This window comes from Grammomys surdaster, unplaced genomic scaffold, assembly GCF_004785775.1.
Source record: "Grammomys surdaster isolate TR1022 unplaced genomic scaffold, NIH_TR_1.0 278, whole genome shotgun sequence".
Taxonomy (NCBI): domain Eukaryota; kingdom Metazoa; phylum Chordata; class Mammalia; order Rodentia; family Muridae; genus Grammomys; species Grammomys surdaster.
Window position 1 is genome coordinate 13,883,551 of NW_021604719.1, and position 11,737 is coordinate 13,895,287.

The 11,737-nt window shown below is 40.9% G+C and overlaps 1 protein-coding gene across 1 annotated transcript in view; it reads left to right on the plus strand.

Moving 5' to 3' along the window:
* Prrc1 (proline rich coiled-coil 1) overlaps positions 1-11,737 on the plus strand; it is a 31,767-nt gene that overhangs the window by 12,367 nt on the left and 7,663 nt on the right. Inside the window, exons 5-6 of the mRNA XM_028777209.1 lie at positions 3,794-3,896; positions 6,302-6,465. Of these exons, the coding sequence (XP_028633042.1) occupies positions 3,794-3,896; positions 6,302-6,465 (267 nt within the window). The remainder of the gene's footprint in view (positions 1-3,793; positions 3,897-6,301; positions 6,466-11,737) is intronic.

Below are 11,737 nucleotides of genomic sequence, written 5' to 3' on the forward strand. Positions count from 1 at the left end.
AGAGGTGCAGCCTCTGTTCCAGCGCTGGGAGCCTCAGGTTTTTCTTCAGGTTTTCTTGGTTGATCATTCCCAATTCTTTCTTAATGAAAAAACATTTTTAATTCCTTCTGCCAACTTCCTCCCAGTGTTCTACTGAGAGGCTGTTCAGTTTCATTACATACAGTAAACATAGTTTTAGATTAAGTGGTTAATGTGCTCATGTTTCAGGTCCATCTGGTCTTTTTAAAACACTTGCTTTTGTAGATCTCTGTGAAGTTAAAATCTTATACAAAACTATGGCCTTCTCTTTCCTTCCCTTGTAAAAACTGTCCATTGCTAATTGTTATACCTGGTTCAGCACTCTGGTTCCTGTCAGAATGCTGACAAGAATGTACATGATTTTTAATGTGAGGTTGCCTGGCAGCCCTAAACTTCACTTGTTGAATTCCTGTATCCGAAGTCACCTTAGCTCTGAGTTGGCAGGAGGGAATCCTAGTCTGTTGGATATCCTGTAGGGGGCGCTCCCTCTGCCCTTTACTTTTAGAAGGATTAGAGTGTGGGAAGGAAAGCTCTTGGCTAGTTCTTGGGTGGTTCTCTGTCTCATGGTGCTGTTGGTCTGAAGATTCCAAAAGGGAGAAATCTGCCTAAGGAAGGGGGATTTAAGAATGGATACAGCAAGATAGGAAACTTCAGTAGAATATGCAAGGCACTAGGTTCTGCATTAAGGCATCCAGGAGCCATTCTGGAGGGCAACGCTTCCTTCCTTCCTTCCTTCCTTCCTTCCTTCCTTCCTTCCTTCCTTCCTTCCATCTCCTTCCTCCCTCCCTCCCTCCTTCTTCCCTCCCTCCCCCCCTCCCTCCCTCCTTCCCTCCCTTCCTTCCTTTCATTTCCTTCCTTTCTTTTCTTTTTTTCTTCCTTTTTTTTCTTTTTTTACTGCTTCTGTCTTTTTAGGAACAAAGTATTGACTTACTTAGACATCCGATTACAGTCCTTACTTGGAACCCTAAAAGACAAGTTTGTCTTCTAAATGTATCTATAAATGAAACACATTTCACTTACAAAGCCAAGTGAAACACCAGTGTTGTTCTAGTATCTTCCACCGGCTACGGCTGGTCTGCCCTCTGTATGAAAGATAAGCCTGGTAGGAATTTGATATCAAGTGACCTCATTTTCCTTATGGTGTCCCAAAGTGCTGCTCTCCATGTTTCAGAAGTACTGGTCCACCAAGGCATGGGGAGCTTTAAAAGAAAAGTTCCTGTCAGGGAGCCGCAGCTGTCGCAAGCTAAAGCGTGTCCATGTTCAGGAAGGAGGCTCTGTTCAGAGCATCCCTTGGCTTTCACAGGTTTCCTGCCTCCTATTCAGTGATGCTTCCTGGTCCTTGGTTGGAGTGAAGTTTCCTGTTTAGGGCCAAGTACTGAGTACTTGTCTCCTATCCTCAGCACTACGACTCACTAATGCATCTCTTCAGTAGCAAACATTTTAGTGTAGATGCCGTACATGATCTATAGACTCTGCCCCATAGACTTAGATTTCTGAAAACCTACTTTTAATAAGGCTTCTCAAATACCTCGACCCTCCCTTTCACCTTTCAATCAAAGGTAGAGGAGGAAGGATAGTAAACGGGACAAGGGGATGTGAACCTGTTTAGAAGTGGTCTTTCGGACAGTTTCAATCTCCGTTGTCAGGATACCAGCAGTCCAGTTCGGTAGTGTCAGGATGACAAACATGAATCAACAGTGGTAGCACAGTCCAGCAGAAACAGCCAGTCCTCCTTAGAATCAGCACAAGTCAGGGGGAGTGACCAGGACCAGTCTGGACACCAGGAGAAGTTCTCTGCTGTGCCTCTGTCAACATCAGCAAAACTTGAGATCAATGCAGCATTGCAAGGCCAGCTATGCAAGCACCCATCACTGTCCTTTGGGTTCTATTTATACTGTCTCCAAACATGTGCCCTTCACAGGTCTTGCTTCAGCAAAACACCACATGAGTCTGCTTCAGCAAGACACCATATAAGTCTGTATCACATGACACAACCAGAAACTTCCAGTTCATATCTCCCTTTTTGTTTAAGAATTGTCTTTTTTTTCTAACATTAACAATATACATAAGGTAAAAATAATTATATAAACCATAAAACTAGAACTTTACATATTTAAATAAATAGCTTATGTACAATAAGCTAACAAAACAACCTTAAATTTTTATTAGGATACCATAATTTAAATAAAATGACCTTAAATTTTTATCAATATACAATAAAAGCAAAACAACTTGCAACTTTTAATGGCATGCAATAAAAATAAAACAACTTTCTATTCCTACTAATATACAATAATTTAAACCTATCACCCTAGATGATAACAACCCCAACATACAAACAACCAAAACCATCCATCCCAACAAAGTGATAGAGACAATAGTCTTCTTATAATTGCTTCATGCTAAATTGGTCCAAAGAGTTCCTGTTTGGGGCCCAAGGGAGAAAATGGTTAATCCAATATCTTCCCATCCCTGAAAACCTGCTGGAGCATTTGTTTCCCAGTATCTTTTTTTTTATCCAGTCTTTGTGTTGTCTGTCAAGTCTGTGTTGTCCAGCCTCTGTGTGATCCATCATTTATTTGGGCTAGCCCTTTTGCAGTTGATATGCATGCATATTTTGGAGAAATCAGTAACTGAGACAGTCTATGAGAGTGAATCACCCTGAGTTATTTGCTTTGTGAAGACATTCCTGTCTCAGTTGAGAGTTTTCCTGGTCAGATCTAATCTTTATAAGTTTTGTTGGTAACCATATTTTTTCCTTTCCTGTAGATACATAAGCATAACCACGTCCCCATTCTAACAGACTTCCATTCTAATGTCAGCACATCCTTAGAGTATAATGGTTGGCTCAGTTCCGCAGTTTTGTTTTGTTTTTTTCGATAACTCAGTGTCTCTCGGCTGCTGTTGTTCCGTTTTCACCAACATTATGAAAATTTAGAGTCAACAAAGCATCATTTAGTCTGTCCCGGAGGATTTTTACTTTCCCTTTTTGTTTCATAAGCATTTCTTTTAAGGTACGATTGACTCTTTTTATAACTGTTTGCCCCTTAGTGAGGAGCTATTGTTAGTGGACAGTTGCTGGGTGTCTTAGTCAGGGTTTCTATTGCTGCGACAAAACACTATGATCAAAAATCAAATTGGGGAGAAAATGTTATTTGGCTTACACTTCCAGATGATAGTCCATCATTGGAGGAAGTCAAGATAGGAACTCAAGCAGGGCTGGAACCTGGAGGGAGGACCTGATGCAGAGGTCACAGAGAGGCATTGCATACTGGTTTGCTCATCATGGCTTGCTCAGCCTGGTTTCTTACACCCAGGACCAGCAGCCCTGGGATTGCACTATCCACTATGGGCTGGCCCTCCTCCACTAATTGAGAAAATGCCTTACAGCTGGATCTCATGGAGGCATTTCCTCAGCTGAGTCTCCTTCCTCTCTGATGACTCTACCTTGTCTTAAGTTGACATACAAAACCAGAGGGAGAATGGTTCTTTTTTAGGCTGTGGCCACTGGTAAGTTTCCTGTGCTCCGGCGGATGGCCCACATCTACGCACATATGAGTAGTACTAACCAGGCTTAGTTGGTTATCAAAGAAAAGGCATGGGAGGGTATGTTGGGATATGGTGAAAATTGGAGAGGAAAATCAGGGTAGTGTGATCAGACTTAATTGTTTGTGTGTATGAAATTTTCAAAAGTGAAGTTTTAAAAAGTTCTTCACACTTAGGAAAGTCAAATGTTCTTTGGCTGAACTGAATGTTTGCATCTTGCTTTGTGCAGGGCGTGGCTGGAAATCCTATGGTGAAATCTGTGCTGGATAAGACCAAGCATTCTGTAGAAAGCATGATCACGACGCTGGATCCTGGCATGGCTCCGTATATCAGTATGTACACAAGTGAGATCAGTTTCAGCCACTGTCTCTAATGTGTTCGTCAGTGTCACACGCTGAGGGTACTTGGAGTTCATGTCCCCTGGCCATGTAACTTAAGAACAACTTCCTGTGCAATTAGTTCAAATCTATTCAGTCTTCGTTTTGGGTTTAACTGATTTATCTTTTTGTTAGTTATCGTTATATAAGTTTTAAAGCTCCACAGAGGGACAACAATGTGGATTGTGGGTTTTGATGATAATTTTTTAATGGTTTATAGGAATTCTTCTTTATTCAGTTAGTTTTAAAGTACTTTGTTTACACTTGGTTTTGGCGTATTTTTCTACTTTGTTTACACTTGGTTTTGGCGTATTTTTCTAGTTCTCTATTTAATCATGTGATTATGCTTAATCAGGAATAAGTTTTTTAGGCAAACCTACTCTAGCAATTAAAAAACCTTGATTACTAAGTTTGCTGGGAAAAAAATTTTAGCTGCTTTTGAACTCTCCTCAAAAACCCTCAGATAGTTGACACGGGCATGTTGCTCTTTAATTTTTATGTACATTCCCAGTATATGAACAAATGTGGATTCGCTGTAGAATAAACGTATAGTTAATAATAGCTAATAAGCTGGTAGATGTTCCTTGCAAGTTGGAGCTGTGAAGTAGGTACTTGAGCAGAAGCTTTCAGTGGCAATAAAAAGCCAAGAGCTTGTCTTGACTCTATTGGTGGTTTCCTGTCTAATATGTGTCCATTGGTCAGACCTATAGAGATAATAAAGATTTTCAAGTGCTTGTTCTGCTAGACACTGATGCTCACATGAGCGCTGTGACATAAGTGTTTTCATATTCAGTTTGGGGTAAGGAACCTGGGTTTAAAAAGGCATACGTTATTATATTAGGTCATGCAGCTATTATATTAGGTCATGCAGCTGGGCTGGAGCTTAATTGAATATACATATACATGTATCATTCATCTATAGCTGTATATATCTACTTTGCTTCCTGTGTAGTGGGAATTGAATTAGGAGATAATCAAGGAGCCATGTATAATCTGTAATCCTAGCACTTGCAAAGTGGAATGTAACAGCCTACCCTCAGGAACATGATCTCAAAAATCAACAAAATACAAACAAGCGTAAAATTTCAAATAATTTTCTGTGTTAGTAATTATCCAAAAGATTTGACTTTACCACATTTATTAAATTTCATATTCATGTATCCATACCAATGTAGCTGAAGAGACTTACTAAATTATATTTTTCTTTTGTGTATATATATTTTAAGTAAAGGAATAAGCATTTTTGGAGCTCTTGTTGTTCTCCTGGGTATACTATATTAGAACTCTTGTTCTCAGAGCAAGCCCATAGGGGAAGCAGGTCTTTTTCTACAAAGAAACCAGCCCTTGTCTTCCTCCACGTAGTGAGGCTGGTGAATGAGAAAATGTAGCCCTCAGCCTTTGATGTCCCTCCTACTGGCACCATCACCCACCACTGTGTGCCTGCAGAAGGTGGTGCCTCAGACAGAGATAATGTGTTCTGGAGCTTTCATAGAATACTGAAGAACTGTGCTCTTCACTGAGTACCACAGGTAACTCAGAGCCTGGAAGAGGTGTGTACCAGCCTCAGCTTTCAAGTAAGACTTCAGATAAGGTGCTGAACTCCCATCCTTAAAACTCAAGAGAAGTTGGTAGTCTGGTTCTAAGCACAGGTTGGAATAGTATACTTGAGTGAGAGGGTGGGAAATGTATGGTTGTATCAGATGATTTGACAGAAGGAGGATTTGTAGCCGGGAAGTGGTGGCACACGCCTTTAATCCCAGCACTTGGGAGGCAGAAGCAGGTGGATTTCTGAGTTTGAGGTCAGTCAGCCTGGTTTACAGAGTAAGTTCCAGGACAGCCAGGGCTGTACAGAGAAATCAAAACAAACAAACAAGAAGGAGGATTTGTGTCTAACCAATCTGGGTTTGAGTCCTGACAGTAGTACTTAGCTGTGTTATGGTAGGTAAAGCTCCATCATCCTGTCTCATGCATAAGAGGTTTGTAACAATTAGTAAATACAGTGTGAGCCTATGACATGCTTCTTAGAGTTTTAATACTGTGAAGAGACTACATGACCAAGGCAACTCTTACAAAGGACAACATTTAACTGGGGCTGGCTTAGTTTCAGAGGTTCAGTCCATTATCAGCACGCTCGGAAGCATGGCAGCATGCAGACAGGCATGGTGCTGGAGAAAGCTGAGAGTTCTACCTACTCCAACATGGCCACACCTCCTAATAGTGTCACTCCAGATGGGCCAAGCATTCAAACACATGAGTCTGTGGGGGCCATTTCTATTCAAGCCACCACAGTGTGGTAGTAATTACTAGAAAGTTACTGCTTAGAATTGAAATAAAATTTCTTTCTTTATTTATTTTTATAGAATCTGGAGGTGAACTGGATATTGTTGTAACCTCCAATAAAGAAGTGAAAGTGTCTGCTGTCCGAGATGCCTTCCAGGAGGTCTTTGGCTTGGCTGTGGTCGTTGGGGAAGCTGGACAGTCCAATATTGCCCCACAGCCAGTAGGGTATGCAGCTGGATTAAAGGTGAGTAATAAAAGCTATTCCGGAGTAACAGTCCTGCGGTCTGTGTGGAAGTACTGAATATTTATATACCGAAATACCAGCATTGTCGTTAGTTAGACAACACTGATGAAGATGTAAAAGAGTTTTAATAGAGTGGTTATTGGAAGAGGAAAGCAGTGTCTATCACACTGGTGAACACGCATCAGGAAAGCAGTCACATTAAGATACAAGAAGAGTAGATACTCTTGAAAGGAATCTTCATAATTTAGTATTGATTTTCAAGTCACTTACCGAAATTAAAATATCTGTTGGATCCCAGTATATCCTCTCCCTCCCCCTCCCCCTCTCTCTCCCTCTCTTTCTCTCTCTCTCTCTCTCTCTCTCTTTCTCTCTTCCTCTCTCTCTCTTATACACAACATACATGCAGATGCACACATACATGCATGAATTTGTGAACACACACACATACTCTCTGTCGTAGTTTCACAAGGACACAATCATGCAGGAACAAATGAAATTGATGGCACCTAAACATTTCCTATCGTAAAGCAAGTGAAGGGAAATCCAGAAAATTCTTTGACTTCACTTCCCCTGTATCTTTCTAGCATGCTGTTTTCTTTTGCAGCAAAACTGCAAGAATTCTGAACATTTTTCTCTAACTCTCTGGTTTCCCAGCTGCTTAGCCACATGTCTGCACTCACAGCCCCTTGGCTGACTGTTTTAATTGCTTGTGGGCCGGTGGCCGTCCTCTCTGTTGTCTAGATGGACTCCCTGTAGCCAGGCTGGCCTCAGACTCACTGTGGCATCTCACTGGCCTTGAACTCCTGGTCCCACTTCTCCCTCCGGAGTCCTGTGTTATAGGTGTGCACTGCTGTGCTTGACTTACACTTCTGTCCTTCATCTCCCCTGTGGCTTCTTGGGTGCACACCTGGCTTTCTTTGAGTTCGTTGATTGTGCTCTGCTTTTGTGCTTCCTGTGCTGGCTCCTCCTTTTTCCCCCACCTTCCTCTTGGTCTCTGTGTCCAGGCTCGCCTTTCCTGATCGCTTGCCATCCCTGGCCTTAGCCAGCATCTTGCAGCTTTATATTGCCACTGAGACTATTATGGTTTCTTAATTTACATGAAAATTGCCTTCTTGACAACATCACTTGAGTATCCCAAACTCACTCTGTCTACAGTGGAACTTCTCTTTCTTACACTCCCTCTCTACTCTTCCTCTCCATCATCGGCAGCCCCATCCATCCGGTTCTCAGAGGAGAAAAGCTGGCACCATCTGGAGAGTCTCCTCCTGCTTGTTTCTGTTCTGTCATTCATTCTTATTTGCCAGACAGACTTAAGGCTGCTGGGTTGTTTGTAAGGTTGCTACATACCCTCAGTGAATATGGTACTCTTCTTACCAAGGGGATAAAGGGTTAGATCTCTGAAAGCCCCTGGCCACAGTGCTTTCTTCTAGCCTGTCAACATAGACAGGCTATGCTTTTTTTTTTTTTCTAATGTCTGATTCTGTTTAGCTATAGCTCTATATGTACAAACAGATATTGGTACACACACACACACACACACACATGTAATTTATAATAAAGTCAAAGCCAGCATTCCTGTAACTCCGGATTGGATGTGGTTTATTTAGCACGTACATGTCTTTCTTCTGAAGTATTTCATAGCCATCCTGTACTGAGGAACATCAGACAGCATTTCGGCATTATCCTTGGGGCGGTTTGGAATGGTGGCATATTTTAACAACATAGTAATGTACAAGGTGGCGCCGAATATGGCAGCACCTACTTGTTTACAACATGCGAATTTAAACAAGAAGACAGGGGTATTTGTGACTTGGCTGGAGATGTACAGGACAGACAGCATAAATGTTTTAAGACGGATATTTGTGACTTGGCTGGAGATGTACAGGACAGACAGCATAAATGTTTTTGTATTTTTGTGCATCTCTGATGTTGAGATTACCAATATATTTTAATAAATAGTCAAATTCAGCAGTACAGATTCTAGAATTATTGAGGATCAACCATATTTACATTTTAAAACTTTGTCTAAAAGAACATGTAATGGTTCAATTCTACTGTCGCCTCATGAAGCAAGCATACAGATTTTTTCCTTGTATTCATTTAGAATTTATTAGAATGAGGGAAATTGGAGAAAAGTCTGGTGCATTGATTATAGTTAGTAATTAAATACAATCTCATGTTGACGCTAGATTATTTTAATTCTAATAGGTTCTGTTACACAAAATTCAGGTGTTTTTCAATTATAGTTAGAATTTATTTAAATAGGTGAATGGATCTCATTTGTTCTGTCTCTTCATTCTCTGAATTTGGGGCTGTCAGACAATAGTTACCTATATCTGAATGCAATGTGTTATTTGTAGTGTAAATCATATTACATTTTTTATTCACAGTGGTATGTGCTTCCACAGAACATTGTGCCCAACCACTTTACTTTACATGTGTCTGGTCGTACTTTATGAGTGTCCTTTGATTTTGACACTAGTGTACATTTATAAAAAGGTCTGTATCCCATATAGTAAAGCTAATAGTTATCTTTAGGGCTTGTGACCCATCTAATCTAGAAATGAAAAGTGATAAACTGGAGAAAATAGATATGTAGCCATCATAATTGTAAACCTTCAGATAAACCATGAGTATTATATGGATGAGTTCAATTTGAAAGGTGCGGACAAATCTCTTGCCTGAACTGAGTATCTGCTTGTCAAGATTTCAAAATTGCTTTTGCAAATGAGAATTTGTAGATTTGGGCCAAAAGACATCAGGACTTTTAAAATAGAAGTAGTATATTTGACATTAGAGACTTAAGGAATGGCTCTAATACAAATAGGATTCGGTGCTGGCATTACTTTGTGACAGAGTGGCAAGTGGCTTTATAGATTCCCTCACAGTGGTTAGCTGTCTCTGGGAGGTCAGAGCTTACCTATGGATGCTGGGTGGGACATGCTCAGAAAGACAGCAGTCCTCAGGTGTAAGTCTGTCTCTGGAAACTTGAGAAAGGGGCCACTGTGTGACATTTGAGAGGGTGGTATTAGTTATGAAGTGAAGTAGAAAAGGAATAACTACCTCCCCACATGGAGTCTGCTTTTCACTATAGTGTCTAAGTGCTAGGTCTGAGTACTTTATAAGGTCAGATACCACTGCACAGTAGTATTTGCAGTAGGTAGGCATTGTATGTGAGAGGCTGATGTGGGTTTTTCCCTAAGAAAAACCTTGACAGATGGATTGGTGGTTCAGTTTATCCTGGGATTTTATTTGCATTTGACCCAATTTAGTTTGGCTATTGTTTTACAAATTTAGATGTGGATTATTTTTACAACTTTTAGTATAGGCTCCAAATGGAAATACTTACAAATATGTGATCTGCCCCCCACCACAAAAAAAGTAGAGGGAGCCATATGAGACAAAACGTGTTGACTCTTAAGTTGAACTGTTCCTTATAAAACTTTTAACTACCCTACTAGATTTTATCTGGTATCAGCAACTTTCTAAAGTTAACTTTTCTTTAATATACATTACTATTTAAGACAGTAAATTCAACAGAAATTAAGTTAGCAAGCTTCTGAAGCTTCTGTGCCAGTCATTATTCTTATTGCAAAGCTTGGAATGAACAAATCTCAATGTGGATAATAACATCAGTGGGCATGGAGACCATGTCCAAAATGCCAGTGAGCTTTGTGACAATGTGTGCAGTGCCAGTGAGCCTTGTGACAATGTGTGCAGTGCCAGTGAACCTTGTGATGTTTGCATGCCAGTGAGCCTTGTGACGATGTGTGCAGTGCCAGTGAGCCTTGTGAGGATGTGTGCAGTGCCAGTGAGCCTTGTGAGGATGTGTGCAGTGCCAGTGAGCCTTGTGAGGATGTGTGCAGTGCCAGTGAGCCTTGTGACAATGTGTGCAATGCCAGTGAGCCCTGTGATGATGTGTGCATTGCCAGTGAGCCTTGTGACCATGTGCACACCAGTGAACGTTGTGCCCATGTGTGCAATCAAATTGTCTGTCTGAACCAGGTTGCTTGAGATATAGCATAAGTCCTGAGCTCTTCTGCCTCAGCTGAGCTGGAGATTATTCGTGTGCCTCAAAACTGTCTTAATTGTGGATCCCTCATACTGATAAGAGTAGAAGTCCCTTCTCAAAACATTGGTAGGGAATGATATTCAAACGTCTTAAAATTAATTAACATACTAGTCAGTGGAAGAGAGGCTGGAGATAGCTCCCTTTCACTTTCGTTTGTGAAATAAACAAACAAAACTTGTCCTCTAGCTGATTATCCTTCCCCTGATGGGTACCGGTTGTCTGTGTTACCACCTAAATCCCATGAAGTATGAAGTCTTGTGTTGTAGGATGGTAAAGTTAAACAGACATGTCTGTGTTCCCTGGAAGCACGACATGTGGAATGCTTTGTAAGGCGTACCTCAGAGGCACGTCCAAAGGTCAGAGAGGTGGCCCTGAGCAGCCTAATAGGTTGTTTTTTACTGAAATAAAATCTCAGCTCCTTTTTAATCCAGGTGTGGGAGGACTGAGTTAGGTACACTTGCAGCGTCCATTGTAAAGGATTAAAGCATCTGTATTCTTTCAGAATCAGCAGGCACCTACTGTTTCAGTGTTAGGAGATTGATGAGACCGTACTTACACTGTTTATACACTGGCTTTTCCTGTTGTTTGGTTTGTCATGTGGCAAGGTCTTACTGAAAACTTGTTTCCTCATGCCTAATGCTGGGTGTAGGAGATAGAATTGGTCAGAAATTGACAGCTGACATTGAGTCTGCTGTAGAATCCTATTAGACTTCTTCTTCCCAAGCTTGAGTCTTAGGCTGTTGAGCCCATTCTCATGGAGTTGACACTTCTCTGTTTCATTTGTCTCTTAACCATTGAGTGAATAGAAATTAAGTACTTGGTCCCTTCCTCCCTCCTTCCCTCCCTCTCTCCCTCCTTCCCTCTTTCCTTCCCTCTTTCCCTTTTTTCTTCCTTTCTTCTTCTTTCCTCCCTTCTTCCTTCATTCCTTTCTGTCTTTCTTTCTCTTAACTCTTCTGTCCTTAAAAATAAGCTTTTTCTTGTCTAGTTTTTTTTTTTCTTAATTGTGTGTGTGTAGGTGTCATGTACAGCATACACACTCTCATAATCTGGCTTTAGCTTCTCTACTCTCTCTCTCTCTCTCTCTCTATATATATATATATATATATATATGTATATGTATGTGTGTGTGTGTATATGTATGTATGTATATATGTGTGTGTGTGTGTGTGTGTGTGTGTGTGTGTGTGTGTGTGTGTGTGT